This window comes from Mchenga conophoros, linkage group LG11 (genome assembly GCF_057382185.1).
Source record: "Mchenga conophoros isolate Kocher_MC1m ecotype Shallow Benthic linkage group LG11, M_conophoros_male_GT1.1, whole genome shotgun sequence".
NCBI lineage: Eukaryota > Metazoa > Chordata > Actinopteri > Cichliformes > Cichlidae > Mchenga > Mchenga conophoros.
The window spans coordinates 24,342,242-24,364,249 of record NC_140536.1 but is presented as its reverse complement, the minus strand read 5'-3'; the positions used below and the strand labels follow the sequence as shown (position 1 = coordinate 24,364,249).

General features: G+C 39.6%; 3 protein-coding genes across 9 annotated transcripts in view; 2 read left to right on the top strand and 1 right to left on the bottom strand.

The window, feature by feature from the left end:
- The window catches only part of ddr1 (discoidin domain receptor tyrosine kinase 1), a 57,040-nt gene extending 51,827 nt beyond the window's left edge, over nt 1–5,213 (top strand). For all 5 annotated transcript variants that reach the window (XM_085291687.1, XM_085291685.1, XM_085291684.1 and 2 more), the window contains one exon: nt 606–5,213. In XM_085291687.1, the coding sequence (XP_085147813.1) occupies nt 606–746 (141 nt within the window). In that variant the 3' untranslated portion in view covers nt 747–5,213. The remainder of the gene's footprint in view (nt 1–605) is intronic.
- Nucleotides 3,187–12,597, bottom strand: flot1b (flotillin 1b). Of its 2 annotated transcripts, XM_085291690.1 has the most exons (13): nt 12,441–12,597; nt 11,801–11,851; nt 11,346–11,421; nt 11,017–11,107; nt 9,692–9,835; nt 9,416–9,535; nt 8,652–8,747; nt 8,116–8,268; nt 7,848–8,029; nt 7,717–7,762; nt 7,420–7,557; nt 6,826–6,990; nt 3,187–6,731 (listed from the first exon to the last, which is right to left on the bottom strand). In XM_085291690.1, exons 2-13 carry the CDS (start codon nt 11,841–11,843, stop codon nt 6,702–6,704), a joined length of 1,284 nt encoding a protein of 427 aa, XP_085147816.1. In that variant the 5' UTR covers nt 11,844–11,851; nt 12,441–12,597; the 3' UTR covers nt 3,187–6,701. The 2 variants fall into 2 exon arrangements, with proteins under 2 accessions (XP_085147816.1, XP_085147817.1); XM_085291691.1 differs by lacking the exon at nt 11,801–11,851 and having other exon boundaries at nt 12,441–12,581.
- A 4,572-nt stretch (nt 12,598–17,169) lies between these two features.
- tubb5 (tubulin, beta 5) lies at nt 17,170–21,713 on the top strand. 2 transcript variants are annotated; one of them, XM_085291683.1, is made up of 5 exons: nt 17,170–17,331; nt 19,816–19,924; nt 20,180–20,287; nt 20,373–20,617; nt 20,729–21,713. In XM_085291683.1, the coding sequence occupies exons 1-5, from the start codon at nt 17,275–17,277 to the stop codon at nt 21,539–21,541; spliced, it is 1,332 nt and encodes a 443-aa protein (XP_085147809.1). In that variant the 5' UTR covers nt 17,170–17,274; the 3' UTR covers nt 21,542–21,713. The 2 variants fall into 2 exon arrangements, with proteins under 2 accessions (XP_085147809.1, XP_085147808.1); XM_085291682.1 differs by having other exon boundaries at nt 17,171–17,331; nt 20,177–20,287.
- The last annotated feature ends 295 nt before the right edge of the window (nt 21,714–22,008 follow it).

Below are 22,008 nucleotides of genomic sequence, written 5' to 3'. Positions count from 1 at the left end.
GAGAGGGGATGGGTTAAATAGTGCTCACTTTGTGCTTTTGTTGGATTTTTTTATAATATATAAAGTTTCCCCAGTAACCGTTCTGCCTCGGCCTGCACATTTAGAAAAATATAAAGATATGAGTCTGCTGTGTGCTGATTTTTGTTGTTCTATTATTTTTTTCAATATTTGATTAATCATACAAGACTTTATCAGTTCTGTCTCTTTTCTTGAATTCTTCCACATATTTCCACTTTAGCTTATTTAATTTTTGTGTAAAGTGATTTGAAAGTATAAACTCGTCCGATATCTGGCGCCCCCTAGTGGTCGTTCATTGGGCCAAATCTTTTCCTTGAGTTTAAAAGGGTAAAACTGCATGCACTGGTGAAGTTAGACTACACTTTTATGATTCACATAATTCCTAAACAAGTAAAAAAAAAATCCACAGGCTAAAAATATAAATTGCACTCCAGATTAAATCAAAATAAGAGAAAACTCATAACTTTTGCATATGTTTAAAACAGGGGATTTTTGTACCGTGTGGAAACGATATACTATATAACAAAGCAATGCCTCTGATCTCTAATCTCTTCCTGCACCTTTCTCCCTCTCCCTCTCTCCCACAGGTGTATCTGAGCAGGCCGGCCGTGTGTCCTCAGGGTCTCTACGAGCTCATGTTGAGCTGCTGGAACAGAGACTGCAAGGTCCGCCCATCTTTCGCTTACATCCACTCCTTTCTTACGGAGGACGCCATGAACATGGTGTAAAGTAAAGCAGAGGAGCAGAATAAGAAGAAAAGGCTTGTGCGTTCATGCATACTTCCCACAGTGGGAAGACGTGGTGGTGGCTACACATATGGGGCAGACGAAAAGGGAGACCGGGTTGCTCGCTTTTATATTTTGTACTTTTTGGGTGGATGGGGCTGAGAGACCGCTGGTTCGGTTTTAATTCCACATCAGACCCCAAAGACAAAGCTAACTTCCTCTTAACATAGTTTAAGCTACATTTCTCGCGGGTGGTGGTGCTGGTACTGGTGGTGGGTGCGGTCTGCATAGGATCTAATTTCTTCATGGAGGGTTTCTGTGACTGGTGATTATGTGCTGTAGAGTTAAGGAGCTCAGTTACAGGAAACACTCTGTAAACGTAGGAAATCAGGAGCAGTTATGAAGTTTAATGATTGTGTTTTTTTCAGCATCTCCACACAGGATGACAGGTGTGGGTCACATGACCCGCAAAGTTTTAAGAGAATGCCTCATGTCTAGAGAAGAAACACACACACACACAGACAGGTATTGTGTCAGTACTTATAGTATGTATAAATTACTGCACACAGACATGGCTGAGCTAGAACCTCAGTGATGGATTTCATTTTTATCTCAGCTCCTTATCCGTACGTAGCGACCCATATCCAGAGTTGTCAGTTTTAGTGGACTAATGTGAAATGATGTGGACCAGACAACAGCAGCCCTATTTCTGCAATGTGATCAAGTCAACACCAACAACGTAGTCAAAAACCCCAAAAATAAATATTTGAACTTCATCTTTGAACCACAGTTTAAAAAGAAAAAACAAAACAGGTTGTATGAACTTCTCAAACCTGAGAAAAAGGTGCAGAAGAGGAGACTCTGCTACACCTTTGCTGCTCCCACAAACTGGAACAGCTTTTCCAAGCAGATGTAACACCAGCATGGCAGTGGACGGGACTTCAGATGCACCTGCTCGGGTGTTTTGGCTGTGACTCATCAAAAAGGAAAGACTTTTTTTTTTTTTTTTTTTTAAATTCCAAAAACCAGCTGCACTTTAAACCCTTCACGAATCCCCGGCTGTGATGAAACTCATCTCTGTGATGATTCCTTTTGATGTGGATTCTAATGCTTTTTTTTTTTTTTCCAAAGTGAGATCAAAGCGAATCACAGAAGCAGGTCAAACATGCTTTTTTTTAAAATCCTCTCCAACAGAGCGTCGCCAAACCATTAGATGTAAAATATTTTATTTTTTAAATGGAATGGCATCCTCAGTTACTTCAATTTGAAATGTGTGACAACCTTCTGTTCATTTTTTTTTTTTTTTTTAATGCGCTGACATGTTTAGTCGTCCAGTAATCTGTTTCCATTCATCCAAATGTATCACTGTGTCGTTGTTCAGAAGGATATTATGTGTCTTATCCGATATTAAGCGGGTCATTCCATGGAAAGTAATCAGTGCCTCCCACCTGAGCCCATCAGAACCAGCAGATATTTTTGTACAAAAAATGTGGCATGCATGCTTATCCTGTACATACTTCATACTATGAATATTTTCCAAATAATAGGAACTCAAAGTACATAGGCGAGGGTTCAGATGTTACACTTTTTAATTTAAATTATCGTTTTAGCATTTTCGAGACGTGGAAATGCTAAAAGTGCAGGGAATAGTTACAAAACACTGTCAAACCTGAAAAAAATTGATTCCAACTGTCAAAATCTGAGGTAAAAAACTTGGATCGAGTAAAAGGAACATGTTGTCCTGCGCCAAAACAAAACTGCCACAAGCTGAGCAGACAATGAAGCAACAGCAAAGAAAAAAGGAAATCTTTCATCTGTTATAACCACATGCTTATATGAGCCTTGAAACATTACCCAGAATGCACTTTTTTTTTTTCCTCCTGTGAGCAAATCAGATCCAGGCATCCAGGCTGCTTGTCATTATTTCTGTTTCTCTATAGCATACAGATTATGAGTGTAGTTTTGCTTTGGAGCTACGATTGATCCAGCGCCCCTATAGTCAACTTGACTGAGCAGGCAACTCATGTACCAAAGACTCGAGTCCTCACCAGTGTCAATTCCAACCAGCGTTTCATTCTACCTTCACTCACTCACACGTTCTTATTTAATAAATACAAAAAGTTAAACTGAATTACAAATAAAAACATTTATCTTCTACCACTTGTTCAATTGAGGGTCGATATAGGGTAAAAGTAGGGTATACCCTGGACGGATTGCCAGTCTGTTGCAGGGCTAACAGAGAGACAACCATTCGTGCTCAAATTCGCACCTATTGTCAATTCAGGCTTACCCAAACCCACGCTCGTCTTTGAACTGCCGGAGAAAACCAGAGAGGGGAGAGAACACGCAAACTCTGCACAAGGTTCATCTTAAAATTGGTTATAGAAAAAGTTTGCTAAGTAAATACTAGAGATGGCACGATACCACTTTTTTATGTCCGATACCGATACCGATATCATAAATTTGGATATCTGCCGATACCGATATGAATCTGATATAATGTTTTTTAATCAACAAAACTGTTTTTTAAATATCTTGCTGCATTTTGTATAAGTTCATACTCAAGTTTAAAACAACAACTACACTAAAGCTATTCTGTTATACCTGTATGCAAAAAAAAATATTTCATAGTTCAGCAATACTGATCAATCTAATAAACTTAAACCTACACCATCCTCCCTATTCTGGTATTTTAAAGAGTACTTAGCATAAATATTAAGCAACCTAACTAATAGGGTTCCAACTCCCAGCAACAACAAAAATAAATAAAAAATAGGGAACCACCCCTCACGCTCCACCACATGATGCTTAATCGACGTAATCAACCTTAATTTGATGCAGTGTGAAAAAAAAATGCACAGAAATCAATTATTTTTCAAGAAATATTAAATAGATTCAACATCTTTCTTCAACAAAATTGCAGACTGCACAGATGGTACCTTCCCAAAGGAAAAAGTACTATAGCTTACTAGGGTATATATATTAGACGTAATAGTTACTATATACAGTAATTGACTTCTATTCATTTTACATCAAATTAAAACTTTGGGTGTCAGATAATTATTTATTAAAAGCTAGACATTTTAAATGAGAATAAGAAAGAAAAGTATGTCTTTGTGCCCCCTTTTCCCTGTTAATGCCCTATCGGCCCCCCTGGCTAAACTTTGCTAGATCTGCCCCTGCACAGTTACCAGCGTCAGCTACGTAGAAAAAGATCCTCGAGTAGAAAGTAATATTAAATACATTCTAACAACAGCTGATCAAGCTTAAACGTGCTGCTGTTGTTCAGCCGCTGGTTTCCTCTTTCTGGTGCAAAGTGGGCCAAAAGCAAACTAGAGACAAGGACTCCGACAGAAAAGCCGATCAGCTGATCGTTAAGCAGTTTCATGATTGAAGTAGCAGCAGGAGAGGCAGTTGCTTGTTAAGCTTAACGCAGGAATGCTTTACAAACATTCAGAGATGGACTTACACACTTGCTTTACTTCTCTCGGGGATAACTTTATCGGAGATGAAATGCCGGGTTGCTAGCGAAGCTCCACATGCTATCCAGACCACAGCCGCTCTATCACGTGATGCATACTGCTCCGACGTGCTAACGTTCTGAGGTGAGTTACGGCGTGTTGCAAGTTTTGTGAGGTGCTTTCGTGATATTTAATGGATCGGATTACATTTTTTATTTTTCTCCGATATCCGATCCAGTAATTTAGGTCAGTATCGGACCGATAGGTAATATCGGATCGGTCCATCTCTAGTAAATACGAGGTATTGGCTCCAGATTGTGACGGTGGGGGTTTATTAATAACAATTTAATATTTACATCACAACTAAAATGTTTTTCACCCATTTCATCTGTCTCTTTTACTTAAGTGGCTAAAAAAAATTAGAAAAAAAGAACAAATAAAATAAGCACAGAGTTTTAACCAACTCTTAAAATATTTATGGTATGAATGTAATATTTTGCATGCCTTTGTTAAATAGAATTATTGTACCAAAAATATATTGATTCAGAGGGGTCAGGTGGAAACTTTTTATATATATATAGCTATATAGATTTGGCTGACTTTATATTGAATGACCCAGTCTGACTGCGGTAGAGTCAGTGCATCTACCTAACCGACAGAGCAGCACTGTAAATCAGTCCTGATCAACATCATGAAGTAACAAATTCACCGGTGGTGAATGGTTGTGCCATACGAGTCCTTTTTGATACACTGTAGTTTAACTAAACCCATATTTTTTTATATATACTATACGTACTTAGGCTCTCCTTGTTGTCTGATTTTTTTTGTCCCGTTCTGTCTGAAGCTGTACATATTTTAAGGACAGAATTACAATTTCATTTAATATATAAACTCTGTCCCAACTGGGGGTCTTCTGTGTTTGTGTAGAACGCTTGCTACGTTGATGCTATTGTAATTCACTGTGTTGTCTATTTTTGTAGATGTTTTAATAAAGTTAATCTTTTCAAAATCAGTGTGTGCTTGTTATTAATTACATCTGTCAAAAAAAAATCAAAAGTTTCATCGATTGAAATATATTTTATTATAAGTCTAACATAGATGATGTTTAATATTTGATACAAGCAGCCAACTTTCACACTATATCAACGAAGGCTGAAAATGCAACATTAAAAAAAAAGAAGAAGAAGAAAGTATTAGTCACTAGGAAGCACCAAAGGAGACAGGCGGATTCTGGCTTTCGTCCTTTTTTAAAAGTGACAAACTGGGCTAAGACCAGTTTGATATGAGGAACTGTTCCCTGATGAGTTTAACTAGTCTTAAACTGATGCCTGAGGAGTTTAACCAGGCACTTGGTTGCAAAATGCGGAGTGATTCTAAAAAAAAAAAAAAAAAAAAAAACTAGGAAAAAAAATTTCACTACTTTAACGCAGGAAAAAGACAAGGCGACTAAACTCAAGGCAGCATGCATAACAAAGCAGTAGTACTTCGTGATGGTCCTTCTTTACTCATGACAGCTGTATAAAAAGGCAGTTACAGTAAAGAAGAAAACAAAAGGTTCAACATACTTTCATTGGCTTTAACAGGAAACCTAACCAAACCATAAATTGTTCCAACCACCCACTTCCTCCCTCCTCCTTTCAAGACACAAAGAAACTCCTCCCACTTGCAGTTCCAGCCAATAACATTGTTGCCAACAATGTAATCCATTATTACAAAGAGTCTCACGTATGTCTTTTTGCAATGCACTAGTAGACAAAGAAGAGACATTCAATCTTTTGTGATTAGTACATAAAAATATTAACAACATTTCAACACACAAAACTCTGAGGTGATTTGATAAACGCTCTCAGCAAGATTTCAGTCAGTGGTCTAAATGTAGAATGTACATTGCACTAACGTTTGTTTTTTAGGGTCTGACTTTGTCAGAACCTCCTTCTCTCGTGCTCAGAGCCTCCAGGTGAATGAACAGATTTAATAAAGGGGTGTGTAGCAGTGTCAGAAGTGTAGCAGCATACTCAGTTGGGCTCCCTGAAAGTGTATGTTTTGCATTATTTGATTAATTGAAAGGCACAGAAAGAAAATAGAATAAGGCTATAAGCTTTTCCTACATTCTCAGATTAAAAAGTAAAAAAAACAAACAAACATAATAGTTCATTGACCTAGTCCCTAAAAACTGGGCTTCTACGTATTAGCTGAGGCTTTTGTCAGCCAAAGACAGAAGTTGTGCAGTCGCTGTATCATGTGAGGCTGGTTGCAATGTGACCTGCAGCATGAAGCACAGCAGCACAGCTCAGGGACATGAAAAGAAAACCACACAACAGGGGAAGAAAAACCTAGCCTTGTTTAGACTGGGGAAAGGACATGAGTGAAAAGCATGCATTCACACAGACAATGAGAAAGGTTTACAGTGTTTACAAGTCAGTACAGTCGTTACAGGTACAAGGAGATGTGGAGCTCTTTGTCTAAATATTGTTGACACCTCTCCTGATTACTCTTCTCAATGCGCCCGGGTGGTTTTCCCTGCAGCCTGCGAGGTCAAAAACACAAATACGAATGAAATAACACGTGTACTTGTTTTGAAGTCTGTTACAAAGCCTATTTGCCTTTCATGCAAACTGCACCTGGGAGATGTCGACTCCAGTGAGTTTCTCTACAGCATTTGGCAGCTTGGTCATGATGTCCAACACTTCTCCAGCAAGTTTGGAGGCTCCTACATCTGCGCCACCGCTGGACACCATGGTAATCTTCTGTGTCGCTGACAGTGGCTTGCTGATTTCCTCTGCCATCTGCAGAACAAGAAAGATCAGAATTGGTATGCTTGCACCTTCAAAGTGTGCCATCCGTGAGCTAAGAAGCATGCGAGTCAGCTAATTCTTCTGAAAACTGAGCAGAGAATCACAATTTCAAAGAAATCTCAAAGGTTTAAAGCAACAATGTATCAAGCTTTGGGATATAAAGGTATATAATTAATATACCTTTTATGAATAACAGTTGAGTTGTGATTACTGAAATATGGTTAAAAAATATTTTAAAATCTTAAAGAGGCCTTGGAGTTGGAAAATGTAAAAAAAAAAGAAAAGGGGAAAAAAAAACTTTTTATGCAAAGAGAAGTAAAATAAAATCAACATTAAGGACTAGCGCTGATGAAAATGGGTTGAAAGGCTAATATAAAAACCAATATTCATGATATTTTCATCCATTAGAGTCCAACTGACCAATGGCAGTTTCTCCAGCAGCATGTCCACCATGGCTCCTTCTTTGTACTGCTTGAAGGCCTCTGCCTTCTTGTTCATCTGCTCGGCCTCAGCACGGCCCTTAGCCTCCACGGCAAAAGCCTCTGCCTCACCCTTTATCTGCATGACAACACACAGAGCAGAAAAGAGTGACGATGGCAGTAGTCACATGAAGCAGGAGAGAAAGGAATGACACATTATATGATGCAAAGTCACAGGAAAGGTGACGAGAAAATTAACAGTAGGAAAAAACTGTGACAGAAAACGGGCGGTTCTCACTCTGATGGACTCTGCCTCAGCCTCAGCTTCCATGATGAGCTGCAGACTGCAGTAGAAAGGAAAAAAAAGAATGAATTTTTTTGTTGTTCAGTTCAAACTATACAGAAGCAATATTATGATTTAGTGCTCACCGCTGGGCCTCAGCCAACTTCTCCAGTCGGTATTTCTCAGCTTCTGCAGGTTTCTTAACCTTGGCCTCCAGCTCCTTCTCCTTGCGTGTGATCTCCTGCTCCTGCAGAGTAATCTGCTGCGTACGCTCCACCACTTGAATCTGCATCTTCTCCTCTTCGATGCGCTGCTTGGTCTTGGCCACCTGAAATGGAAATTCCAACAATTCTCAGCTTTCCATCAATAAAAACACAACATTTTGGACTTGGCCAGGCATTATGATGAGCGTACCTGAAGCTGATAGGCCATTTCTGACTCTGCCTTCTTGGCATTGACCTCAATGTCATAAGCCGCTTTCTTCAGCTCATAGTCTCGCTGGGCTTTCGCCATTTCAATCTCATTCTTGTACTGAGCAGACACCTTCTCCTGCATTGCGTGTGCCTCCTGAAAATGAACAGTACAGGAGAGAAAGACAAATTTGGTACTGCTCATCGGCATTATCTTGTCAGTACATGTCATTGTGCCGTCTTTCTCCCCTCTCCCCAACTGGTTCTTGCAGATGGCCGCTCCCTGAGCTTAGTTCTATTGGAGGTTTCTTCCTGTTAAAAGGGAGTTTTTCCTTCCCACTATCACCAAAGCGCTTGCTCATAGGGGGTCATATGATTGTTGGGATTTTCTCTGTTTTCTTTGTATAATTGTAGGGTTTTCACTTTACAATATAAAGTGCCTTGAGGAAACTATTGTTGTGTTGTTGTGGCCCAATCTAGATAAAACTGAATTGAAATGAACTGAACTGAACAGGCAGAATGACATTGACGATTATTTACCTTAATGACAGCATCTCGTTTGTATTGAGCCTCTCCAATCCTGGCATCCTTCTGCACCTGAGCAGTTCTGGCTTTACCCAGCGAGTGGAGGTAGTCCTGTAGAAGAGACAGAAAGGAGAGAAAGTGACAACCGACTACCAGAGAGCCTTATTCAGGCATTGAAAAGCAAAGTAGTACATCAGACAAACGAGTAATGTCGTTACCACAGAAGCACTTAGGCCTCATTTACGTCTACTGGGATGGCTCCAGGCTGAGAGTCGGGTAAGTCAATATCAATCACTTAAGAGCATTACAGTAACAGAGGAAATCATCAAAGACTAAACGCTTTGAAAACCTACATATTTCTAATGAATTTATCACAAGTCCATCAGCATTTGGCTTTTTTGGGGAGGCAATTTTTTGCATGAATTTGCTTATTTTTAGTGGTCTGTCTATCACTCAACGATACATCGTTTCCTGTTGCACCAAATATAATGCTCTGACAGAATATTCAAGATCTCATGGTAGATAAGCTGTCTGTTGACCCCAACACACGTTACAGGTTTTCCACGCAAAGCTTGCTTTATTTCAGCTTGCCATATTTAAAACAAAATCCTATTTTTCCTATACATGCACATTCAATCACCCACTGAGGAACTGACAATGGCCAGCTGGAAAGGTTTAGCATATCCCCCATGCCCTTCCAGCGTATTTTGTAATGCTTTTACAGTCAGAGTCTTGTCACCAGTGTTGGAAGAAGAAGTACTCAAACAGACTTGGCATACCTGATCGTCATGAACATCTTTCAGCGTGTAGCTGACGACACCAATCCCCATGTTGACCAGGTCAGAGGAGGCTACTTTAAAGACCTGCTCAGAAAACTTCTTACGATCCTGGTAGATCTCCTGCACACACACATAAAGATTTGCACACGTCAAGTTACATACTGTAAAAAAAAAAAAAAAAAAAAAAAAAAGGCATGCCCTGTGCTAGTACTGAGTAATAAACATTTTGTGCATAAAAGTTCTGCAAAATGCATTTTAGGGCCTCAATGAACCAACCTCTACAGTCAGGTGGGCAATGATGGCTCTCTGGTGTCCCTCTAGTGTCTCCAATGCAATCTGAGCGATCTCAGCCTCAGACTTTCCCATGAACATCTGACAGGCAGCTGCCAACATCTCCTTGTTCTGGCCCTGGATCTTCACCTGGGGAAAAAAAAAAAAAACACAGGTTAATGTGATCTCATTAAGACACTGCTATGAATCCTCCATAATGCTTCCTGTGTGGCCCGTGCTACAGACAGATGTTTATTTCACCATGAAGAAAATAGTTTATAACCTTTATAACCTAAGACCCAGCAAATCATTCTTGTCTTCTGTGGAGTTCATGTGACATGTCAAGCATAAACAATGCAGTCCTACAAATTTATGAGTCCTACTGTACTGTGAAAAGGAAATCCTTTCTAGTGATGCCACGGACAACATGGCCTGTTCTACAGCTTCCACATTTTATGGCAGTAGGTGAGGATGTGATACATGTTTTGCAGATATTGTTTTTCAATTGCTATGGATGAAATTGTTTCTTCAATATGAGATTCTTGAGTTTAATTTACCAGGATTTCAAAAAAAAAAAAAGTACTGTAATTTCAACCATTTCAAAATAAACTTTTAATCAGTGAGACTTAAAAATGTGTTTTCAACCCATGCTGATACTTCAGGAAGCAGAGGGCTGAGTGTGGCAGAGAGGATTCTACTCAGAATTGTAGAAGTGGAGTCAGACTTTTTGCTTTCAGAGCATGAGGCAGAGGAAGGAAAAATATTAGAGCAGGAAGTTGAGAGCTCAGGAGGACATACCAGCTTTTCTGGAGTCTGAACACACACGCGCGCACACAAACACACACACCTTTTATATCTTAGTGAGGACATCTGATTGACATAATACTTTCCCTTGCTGCTTACCCTAACCATCAAAAATAAATGCCTAACTCATACAACTCATACCCCTAGCCTAAACCTAACCATGAGCTAATTGTAACCCTGACACAAAAAACACATTTTCAGCCTCAAAAACTTCCTTCCAAACTTGTGGGGACGGGCATTTTGTCCCCATAAGTGACACACACGCACGCACGCACACACACACACACAATCAGCTAAAAGTTCTTAAACTAGTTACTCTGTTGATTTAAATAACTATTAATATACTGCTAAAAGTGAATTAAACTGTACCTCGCCTTGTACCTTTCTTTATTAATTCTGTTTTAATCATAATGAGATTCACTTGAACTGTGAGAGTTGATTTTAAAGGCAGTTTTGTGCCATGTGACATCTAATTATTCCCAATCTGTTGTAACTTCAAATTCTGAAAAAAAGTTCTCAAACCATACCTGCGCAATGCCGGTGACAGAGATAGGGACACCATGGCGGGTGTAGACTTTGTCACTCTTCACATTTAGAGTCAGGGTGTTGAGTGTGATCCTGATTAGACCAAAAACAAACAAACAAAAAAAGACCAAAAGGAAGGGTGGAACTGATGAGATTCAAAACGTGAGAGCAAGGGTAACAGTAACATTGGAGAAACTAAGACTGCTTCCCTGATAATGGCAAGCTTCCCTATTTGCGGTCTCTGTCTTTATTTCACACTACGATGAACTGCACAGCAATGTTGTAGCTATAAAAACTACACAAGGGAAATTAAAATGAAAATGGGAATGACCTCTGGATTTGTTGAATACACGGCAAGACAAACACTCTTCCTCCAGCAATCATTAGAGGTGGAGAACGGCCGCAGCCTGACAAAAGAGGGGAAAACAAACATTAACAAATCCATCCAATAAGAGTCACTCATTCAGGAACTGATTCAAGAGAGCACAGCTGAACTTGCAACCTTTCATGACAGTGCGACTTATGCAATTCATCCACAACAGCTTGCGCCATTGGAAAATTCCTAGCTTACTCTAAACTGTCAGCAAGTCTTGGCCTTATCACAAGACACATGTGACACTTGTACACAACACTTCACTCTAACAATCCAATTCCAGGATTACTCTGTCTTTTGTTTATTACACTGATCTTCTGAGCTGCAAGTTTCTAAACAACAATAAAGCTTGCAGATGCTATGGTGAGAATATTCTCATGTGTTGTTCACAGAAACAATAATTAATCCATTACCAGACACCACCATCGCTTCATTGGGTCCACATGTGTAAAACATCCTGAATCCTAAATTTGAGACACACACAAAAACTTGTGAGAAAAAAACCCCCAATGGACTTGATTTGCCCTGTAAAAATGTTTACAGTAGAAAATAAATGTATGACATGTATAAAGAGACAGGTGGATGTATCCACCAGTACAACACACAAAATATAGATTAAATCATTTTTTATTACAGCGTCTCATTGCTAATTTAAAGGCAATGAGTCCTATGCTGCCAACTATATTTTATTCATGTCGGTTTAAACCATTTAAACCTAATTAGGTTTCCATGTTTTTCCCAGCGACCCTCGGGGCTCCTCCCACTCCCGCCAGCCCTAATCTTCACACGGAACTCGGACTTTCAATGTAATAGCTGGAGCAACCAAAAAGCACATGAAGCACAAAAAAGTACCGATAATGGCAAACAAACACGGGTGTTGGATGTAAAATTAAAAACTTTAAAGAAAGCGACCTAACCTGCGTATTAAAATTCGCTATCTCGCTATTTAATCGAGTCTGGGTCGATAATGTGGGGGTTAAAAAAAAACTGCCCAGTGTTTACGCTACAGCACCGCGATTTAACACGTTAAAACGAGCACTCCGGTTAACTTACCGTTATCCGGTCAGGTCAAAAGGAAACCTCCTTTTTTATATAAAAATAATGATAATAGTAAAATAAAGTCGGTTTTACTGTTGCGACGGTGAGAGCGTTGCTGCCCGTACACTGCAATCACACTGCAAAAAATGTCTGATGAGTGGGAAGTGCTCTGCGACCACGCCCATCCTCACGCTGACAGTGACGTAAGTGTGTCTGTTGTCATCTGGTGGCTTAGAGCGACAACTGCACCTCCACCATATCTATTTATCTATCTAGCAAAGAATTTATGATATCATGATACAAGGTTATAATAGTTAACTTAAAGTAAAAACTAAAACTAGAACTAAAGAAACAACTTTTGAAAAATCTACAAACACAGAATAAATATTCTTAGTTTTAGTATTTGTAATTTTGGTTAAAAACATTACAACTTGCCTGATGAGGCAATGATGAACATGTTTATTCAGACATTGGATGTCTACATGCTGGTGAGTCACCCACCTTTAAAAAGTTGTTTTTTCACAGTAATACCTGTGATGACCAGTTTCTCTTTATTTTCAGGACTATTTACATTCTAGATTTTCACTGAATGCATCAAAACTATGAATGAATACATATGGAATTATGTAGTAAACAAAAAGTGTGAAATAACTCAAAACATGTTTTATATTTTAGATCTTCAAAATAGCCACCCTTTGCTTTGAATGCTGCTTTGCACACTCTTGGCATTCTCTCGATGAGCTTCATGAGGTTGTCACCTGAAATGGTTTTCCAACAGTCTTGAAGGAGTTCCTAGAGATGCTGAGCACTTTTCGGCCTTTTTGCCTTCACTTCATCCCAAACCATCTCGAATGGATTTACGTGGATTTTAGTGACTGTAGAGGCCAGACCATCTGGCGCAGCACTCCATCACTCTTCTTCTTGGTCTTACACAGCCTGAAACTATTTTAAAGATGATAAAAATTAAAACAAGTTAATAGTCCAGCTAGTGTTTCTCATTTGCCTTGATAAGTTATCAAATACACCTTAATTTTTGTATACAATATAATATACGGAGAGCATCATGTGAGGAATAACCTGCAAAAACCCATAACTTGTTCATAACCTTTTGTTTGTCTCTTAAATGTAAATATTAACCACCATGAATATCCCATGGCTTTCAAAATGGCAAATACTTTTGCCACTACTTATAAACATACAGTCTATGGTTTAAAAAGAAGATGACGAATTCTTAGCCATGTAATCTGTGTAACAGGCAATACTGTGTATTCTGAATTCAGACTATTCCTACAAGAGCAGCTGGCATGTGCAAGCTGTTGCCCCTGTAAATGTTTATCTAAGCACATTTGCACTTGTTGATAAATTGTGTGTCTGTTAATCTCATTACTTCCACTAGTGGGCAGTGTTTACCATTGCTTGAATTAAGATGTGACAAAATACCCAATCCTAAATTTTCAAATACCAACAAAGGCATCTGTTAAGTAGACTCTATATTGATGCATTTTATAAAATGTGGGCTTCAGAGGTGTTTCCAGAGGCAGGAATATATGGGTGGCACTGTCACACCTGAAATATGATTGGACAAGAGTACTGTTAGGGTCAAGGTTGAAATTGAGTGACAGTATAAATGTGACTAGACCAACTTATTAACTTTATTCATGGATTTTACTGAAGTACAGTTTTAAAGTACTTTTACTGCATATAAGCATCGGTGCTTTTTACTTCTGCTCTGTTATAGTTTGGATAAAAATGTTGTACTTTGTAGACAGGGTAACACTATAATATGGCCTTTGACTAAGGGTTTAATTGTACTCTAATTAAATGGAAATTCAATGTATTTTATGTAATTATATTTACCTGCAAATCCTTAAAGGTAGGCACACTAGTAGAAGTGCTTAATGAGTCAGGTTTTAGAGCAAACAAAGAAATAATGACACTGTAACTAAATATAAGTAGTCTCTAAGTAAATTAAAGTAATGTGTTGGTAAATGTAAGTAGTCTGTAAGTAATTTTAAGTAGTGCCTAAATTCTGGGTATTTTACAGAAAATGAAACACAGATTATACTGTAATTGATAATGACTACCGCATAAGCAATTTTAAGTACTACTTTCTTGATAATTTTGTGGAAGCACAAAAAATATTTCCCCGTCTTATATTCTATGTACACTGTACTTTTTCAGGCCACAGGCCATATTATGGAGTGGCTCCATCATTATAATGTCACATAAACCTGCAAACTTTGATGGTATTTCTTTTTTTTTTTAGTCCTTATCAGATTATTATTGCTAAAGTAAAAGGGCAATTTAATAATAGAAGATCTGTCAGGTACATAATGGATATTAAATAAAGAGGTAAAACAATGAGATGTTAAGATGTAAAACGGCAAAGTTAAACTACTCCATATTGCAGCTCACACCCCAAAAACATATTTAAAATGTGAGATCAGGAAATATTAATATTACAGTCAAATTGCTTGCTACTTAAAATTACATATGCAGGATGTACATTTATTGTTTTGTTTTTGTTTCCTGTAAAAACCTGATTTGTTACCCCCTTATTCTAGTGTGCCGACCCTTAAGTATTGGTAGGTAAATATATTTACATTGTAAATTCAAATAAAATACATATTAAACATAATAAGATTTTATGTAATTACAGCAGAATTTTGCTCTTAGTCATAGGCTGTATTATAAAATGCTACTATACTGCATACATTTATGTTAAAGTTTTAGTTACTTATTAGTTTGCAGCTTTTAAAATATATATTTTGCCATTGGGGCATAATTATGGACAAACTACCCAGCCTCGTGACAATATAATGGGGATCTACATATTAATAAATCAGTAATGATGAATGATCTGATTAGAAAATGTATATGATTCTGAAAGGGGGCATTGTGCATGAGTACTTTTAGTCATTGTTTTGTACTATTATGTAAGCAGAATTATTACTTTTAGCCAAGTAAGAGACCTAAATACTTGTTTGATCACTTTGTGATACAGATATTAAATTAAAAAACACATTTTTCAGGCTCTTGTGCAGTGCAACTTTTCCTATAATATCTTCATGAAATATCTTTCCTGTAAGTGTCCAAGCAGTCAAAGGATGTACAGGCACAGGTATAATTTTCAAAATATGTGTTTTAATATACCCCCAAAAGACAAAAATAATCTCAAAAACACATAATAAAGAAAATAAGTTACTCTGAGAAAGAGGTACATCCATGAAACAGACGTCTACTCAAAGCTACTGCTTAACAACGGAGCGAAAGTTTGTGGTGTCCCCGGGATTCCCATGTGCTTGTTTGCCATTCACCTAGGGACCATTTTTGATCCGAGGACACCACAAGGGGTATTACATTCAAAGGCAGACACCACAATAACTACATTTAATATAAAGAAACCATGCGGTCACAACAGGCAGTTCACTCCCTTTGATTAGTCTCTGTATTTAATCCAGCTCCACCCTCAGCCTCCTCTTTTACTCAAACAAAGAAGGATGAAAGCAGCCTGCAGGTAACTCAAAAAATAGAGAAAAATAATACAATTTATTATGTATATAGTGGTTGCTGGTACAGTGTTCAGTGCAATCAGTGTAGTGTCATAATGTGTAATAAGAATAGATTAAGCAAATGAATCAACTCACTTTTGGTATTACAACTTTAACGACTACTTAATTAACTTAAATGTTAGAATGTAAGATATAAGGTTTTACACTCCCACCTCAGGAGTATCTCCACATGCAGTCTGAACAAATATTACCACATTTTTTCAAGTGTGTGGTTGTTGGTACGACCATCACACATCTATTTTCTTAATTGCTTGTGCAAGTCAGGGATGCATGGGGCTGTAGAATATTCCAGCTGCAGGGTGAATGGACACCCTACACTGTAAAAACATATATTTTAGCATTTTTACAGATTCATTGCAGGGCTAAGTAACTATTAATCTAAAGTGAAGCTAAATTTGATTGCAGATGCATTCACAGCTAGTAACAATTATGCTTAGTCATTTACCCAAATGTGCTGAAAGTGTCCTTTCTGTCTTGAACAAGGAAGAAAATAAAGAATAGAACCAATGCAATGGAGTAAAAATATCAATAAAGTGTGCCATTTTCTAAAGATCTGTCAAGACTATTTCATAGCCTATACACATTATCATTCTTTAGAAACAGTGTTTAGTTTATTTTCTGCAATCCATTGCCAAACATATATAGATTTGCTCCTGTTTTCCTGAGATCATCTGCTGAGAGCTTGGATCAGAGGCCTGGCACACACCCCTCCTACACAATAATTCCTACCCTTGCATTTTCACATTGTCTTGTGGTGGCTAATAAGTACAGCAATGCACACATATGTAAACTATATGTAAGGTATTGCAGCTCGTTTGAACATGAAGCTAGAGAAAGGCTTCAACATGCTGTTGTTTCAGCAGCTAGTCCTGATGAACCGGCTGACCCCATCTTGTCCCCACTTCATCTGTTTCCTCTGCAGAAGCAGATACAGTAATGGGTTGTCGTCATCCTCTGGTAGCTAAAACAACTGTAATGTATCTTTCTGGCATTTTTTTCCAGACACCAGCTGGTAACATTCTGGTCAATCCATATATCTAATTTCCACTCCCAGATCTGCAGCTGTGAGGCTCCTCCTCCTCCGTGCTACTCCGCTCAGCCAATCCCCGTCTGCGGCAGCGGTGTCTGGCCACGCCCAACCCTAGCCTTAGCTCTGGAAACGCTCCAGCGATATAAATCCATTGTCCGGCACATTCACACCAGTCTGCGGTCGGCTCCTCGTGCTCACTAAACAGCTGCCTTTTTTTGCTACCCATTGTAAAACTTTTGCATCCATAATGAGGGAAATCGTGCACATCCAGGCCGGCCAGTGCGGTAACCAGATTGGTGCCAAGGTAAGAAAATATAATGCAAAGAATGTATATTCTTAAAAGAAATAGAATAAATTCTGTGTTTTTCTGTCACAATTCACGTTTAATAATCAGGACATAGTTTAATCATTCGGCTTGTCTGGAAAAGAATTCTCAGTGAAGACAAAGGATACCCTTTTCTTTTCATGCACCATATATCTTTTAGCATATAAATATAACTGTAAATGTCAAGTGATCACTTTTGTGTGCGTCTATTTTTTTTTTTTTACTAAATATTGTGCACTGCGGTAACTGGTGGGTGGGTGTGGAGCAGCAGAGCGCAGCCGCTCGTATTGAAGTAACGGTATAACGGGGGGCTCTTGTGTCTCGACTGGTTTTTGTTCACACAACGCCGGGCGTGTCTGCGTCCCCGGCACTTCAGATTCAGCTGACCTCAAGACACTGTCTCAGGAAAAGAGACAGAAAAAGGGAGAGAGGGAAAAAAATCAGTCTATTCTTTACTTGTCAGATCTCCCCGCACTCGAGTTTCTTTGTCTTGCACAGCCAGATATGACTGGTATTCCAGACAATGAGTGGGGAGCTGGGCTTGAGAGGCCTACTTATGCCCCCCGCTAAAGACTGATGGATCAATAGTCCATACTGATTAGATTATTGATTTGGCAAGCTTTAAAGGAAGACTGCAGTTTGGGGTGCTTGGAAAGCAGAAGAGCTGTTGAAGGGTGTGGCATGGATAATTGGTCAACAAAAAATTCTCCCTTTATTTATTTTTTTTAAAAGCTGCATATTAACAAAGACACGATCTAAATACTTATAATCAAGATTCACGTAACTGCTTTTTTAAAAATCAAATTGTATATGTTTTTGCTGCATTTTAATTCTATATTCCAACAAAAAAGGGGGAGGGAGTCAAAGTCTGCATAGGCTCAGTTCATCACCCACCCATTTGTTATAGCAACAATTGCAGTCAGCTACAATAGGTTAGATAATGAGTGGCCCATTATTATCCCTGTTTTACTATCTCCTTTTGTTCTCCAGCTGATCATTTGCCACAGACAGCATATGTTTAAGTAGAACAGTAATCTCGCCCTGCTATTTAGATGGACTGTAGTTTAAAGACTACACTAACAATGGCCCATATTTTGCAGGATGCATCATTACTGCCATGATGTGCTGCTGACAGATGTTCTGTAAAACAGGGCCTTCTTTGCAATCAATGTCTTTCCTCCCCTAACCAAATTAGGAGAAGGGTGGGGGAGGAATGGAGGAAACAGCTGATGCACAGTGGGTGAAGTCACTGGGTTCTCAATTGACTTAATGTGCAGTTGCTGGCAATGTCTTGGTAGACTAATTTTAGGAAATAAATACAAATTGTGCCCATTATATGTAATTCTATTTAGTATTTATTGCAGTTGCACCAAAATCAGTTGCAGTAAAAAAAAATTAATTAAGTTACTAAATTCAATTTATAAGTGCCTCCTTATTTAAGCCCACTGCTCCATTATTTCCTTTGTGTTAATGATATATGATGTAAAGATAGCTGCTTGTAGCCTGGAAGTGAGGATATTCTGGATTCCACCCCCCAAGGACTCATTGACTCAGATGTCCAGCGGGTATGATTGACAGAACTGCTGAAGGGCTACACTGTGGTGAATTAGGTCAGGGTGTGGCATTGCTTTTCTGCTTATTGTCCTCATTCTTTCACTGTGGTTATTTTCAGTCTTTATCTACTCTCGTGTCACTGTAGCTGTCCTAGCATTATTTTTTCTTTATTCTTGTTTTTGATTTTGTGTTTCTTTGTTCTGCTGTGTTGATCTTATCTTCTCCATATTAAGGTCACTTAATCATTTTTGCTTTACATGGCCTTATTTAGATGTCATGATACTTGGTCCACAGCTGACTCCCAATCTCTTAAGCAGTGCTCTGCTATACAGCCAGCTTATCCAGATTATTCCAAATCCTCGTATTGCGCTGTTAGCAGGAAATCACCGGCTGTGTTGAAAAGAAATGTCTGAGTTGGACGATATCAGTAAATATGGTAGAGTAATACGCACTGACAAGATTTATTACGACATAAACACTCTAAAAAATCTGAATGTAGTCTTTAAACAGTGAACAAGACATGAATTCAGATCTGAAGGGAGTCAGTATCTTCAGTGTCGTCTGACTGCAAATGGATTTTATTTGCAGGTTGTCCCGCAGACGGATCTGTAGCGCCTTTGTTCCTCCCTCCTTTGCATTTTACATATGAAAGAACCGCATTCTGCTAAGTCATCACTCGACACTTACGGAAATCTCAAAAGCAGCGTTGTTGGGAATGGGTTCAGATATGGCTCGCTGAAAAATGGAAAAATCCTGTCATTTCCATCAGAAAACAAAAATGCAAACCCACTGCTGTTTTCCTCATTTTCACCCCCACCCCCCGATCCCATGAACCGCACATCTAATGGGTAGATGTGTACTTTCGTTGCAAGTAACTGTCATGTGATATCTTCCATTTTGTGTCTGCAGTTCTGGGAAGTGATCAGTGATGAGCATGGCATCGATCCCACAGGGACTTACCATGGAGACAGTGACCTGCAGCTGGACAGGATCAGTGTTTACTATAATGAGGCCACAGGTTAGCTGTCTTCCTAACTCATGTTAATAAGTGAGGGTATATTATATATGGATTCATTTTTAACTTGACAATTTAATTCCAAAGTATGACACTACATCTCTTCTTGCATTCTCATCTCTACTGTACTGTTACTACACCTTTTCACCTATATCCAAAGGTCCTTCCTGTATTATTGAGCTGGTGTTTTTTTGCCCCCTTTTCTTTCTACTTCTCTCTCTGTCTTGCTCTCCTCTTCTTCTCTTTCGTGTGGAGGAGGTAAATACGTGCCTCGGGCCATTCTGGTGGACTTGGAGCCTGGCACCATGGACTCTGTGAGGTCTGGACCCTTTGGTCAGATCTTCAGACCTGACAATTTCGTGTTCGGTGGGTGCCTTAAAGACATATCTCATGCTCCTTTTTGATTTAAGGAAAAATGTTACTCACTTGAATGCCACTCCTTTTCCTTCAGGTCAGAGTGGTGCTGGAAACAACTGGGCCAAGGGTCACTACACAGAGGGAGCCGAGCTGGTGGACTCAGTCCTGGATGTGGTCCGCAAAGAATCAGAGAGCTGTGACTGCCTGCAGGGTTTCCAGCTCACCCACTCACTTGGTGGAGGAACTGGATCTGGTATGGGAACCCTGCTCATCAGCAAGATCCGCGAAGAGTACCCAGACCGTATTATGAACACCTTCAGTGTGGTGCCTTCCCCCAAGGTAACATCTCCTTGTGATAGCACATGATAGATTTTTGGTTTTAATTATAGTTTCTTTGGCCTGAGGTTTCTCCTAAGATCTTGAAACTAAATAGAAGTTCTGTGTTCGCAGGTGTCAGACACTGTGGTCGAGCCTTACAACGCCACCCTGTCGGTCCACCAGCTTGTAGAGAACACAGATGAAACCTACTGCATCGATAACGAGGCTCTGTATGACATTTGCTTCCGCACCCTGAAACTAACCACACCCACCTACGGAGACCTTAACCATCTGGTGTCCGCCACTATGAGCGGGGTCACCACCTGCCTCCGCTTCCCTGGCCAGCTCAATGCAGATCTGCGCAAACTGGCCGTCAACATGGTGCCTTTCCCTCGTTTGCACTTCTTCATGCCTGGCTTCGCTCCTCTGACCAGCAGGGGCAGCCAGCAGTACCGCGCCCTCACAGTTCCCGAGCTCACCCAGCAGGTGTTTGATGCCAAGAATATGATGGCCGCGTGCGACCCACGCCACGGCCGCTACCTGACAGTTGCCGCCGTGTTCCGTGGCCGCATGTCCATGAAGGAGGTCGATGAGCAGATGCTCAATGTGCAGAACAAGAACAGCAGCTACTTCGTTGAATGGATCCCCAACAATGTCAAGACCGCAGTTTGCGATATTCCACCCCGTGGCCTCAAGATGGCCGTCACTTTCATCGGCAACAGCACTGCTATCCAGGAGCTGTTCAAGCGCATCTCCGAGCAGTTCACAGCCATGTTCCGCCGTAAGGCCTTCTTGCACTGGTACACAGGGGAAGGTATGGATGAGATGGAGTTCACTGAAGCGGAGAGCAACATGAATGACCTGGTGTCAGAGTACCAGCAGTACCAGGATGCCACTGCGGAGGAAGAGGGTGAATTTGAGGAGGAAGCTGAAGAGGATGCTTAAAGGTCAAGATGTGAAGGTCAAGAAATCATCGCCAAAACAGAAAATAATCAAAACGGAACAACCACAAGTAACCAAGAAACCAACATAGTGTCAAGATCACTGCTAGAATAAAATTTTAGTGTCTGTTAGTTTTACCTTGTCATTGAGTGCAAATAAAGTTGTCGACTGAGAACTCATTTGCCTCTCATTCCTCTTCGCACATACATGCTTTTCATCAGTTTAGCCAGTCAGAAAGTAAGATCCAGGCCCTCTCGGTGCAGTATACAGTAGGCTAGATAGAGCTGCGAGTTACTGGAAAATCTAATGTGATGTAATGAAAGGGTTTATTTCTGCTCCATAAGCATTATGATGGCTAAGGGCCCACATCCATTTGCAACATTCTGCACCAACCCACATTCCCACAACTATCTGGCGTTGAAGAGATTGCACCCTGCCAGTTTTTAGATGACAATAACATAACACCAGAG

Excerpts from the sequence above, each read along its gene's own strand:
- flot1b (XM_085291690.1), bottom strand. The coding sequence starts at position 11,843 with ATGTTTTACACATGTGGACCCAATGAAGCGATGGTGGTGTCTG. Across the intron at positions 8,748-9,415 it reads AAGATGTTCATGACGATCAG|GACTACCTCCACTCGCTGGG; the intron begins GTATGCCAAGTC and ends TCTCTTCTACAG. Across the intron at positions 6,991-7,419 it reads TGCTGGAGAAACTGCCATTG|ATGGCAGAGGAAATCAGCAA; the intron begins GTCAGTTGGACT and ends CTTGTTCTGCAG.
- tubb5 (XM_085291682.1), top strand. The coding sequence starts at position 17,275 with ATGAGGGAAATCGTGCACATCCAGGCCGGCCAGTGCGGTAACCAGATT. Across the intron at positions 17,332-19,815 it reads GTAACCAGATTGGTGCCAAG|TTCTGGGAAGTGATCAGTGA; the intron begins GTAAGAAAATAT and ends TTGTGTCTGCAG. Across the intron at positions 19,925-20,176 it reads TTACTATAATGAGGCCACAG|GAGGTAAATACGTGCCTCGG; the intron begins GTTAGCTGTCTT and ends TTTCGTGTGGAG.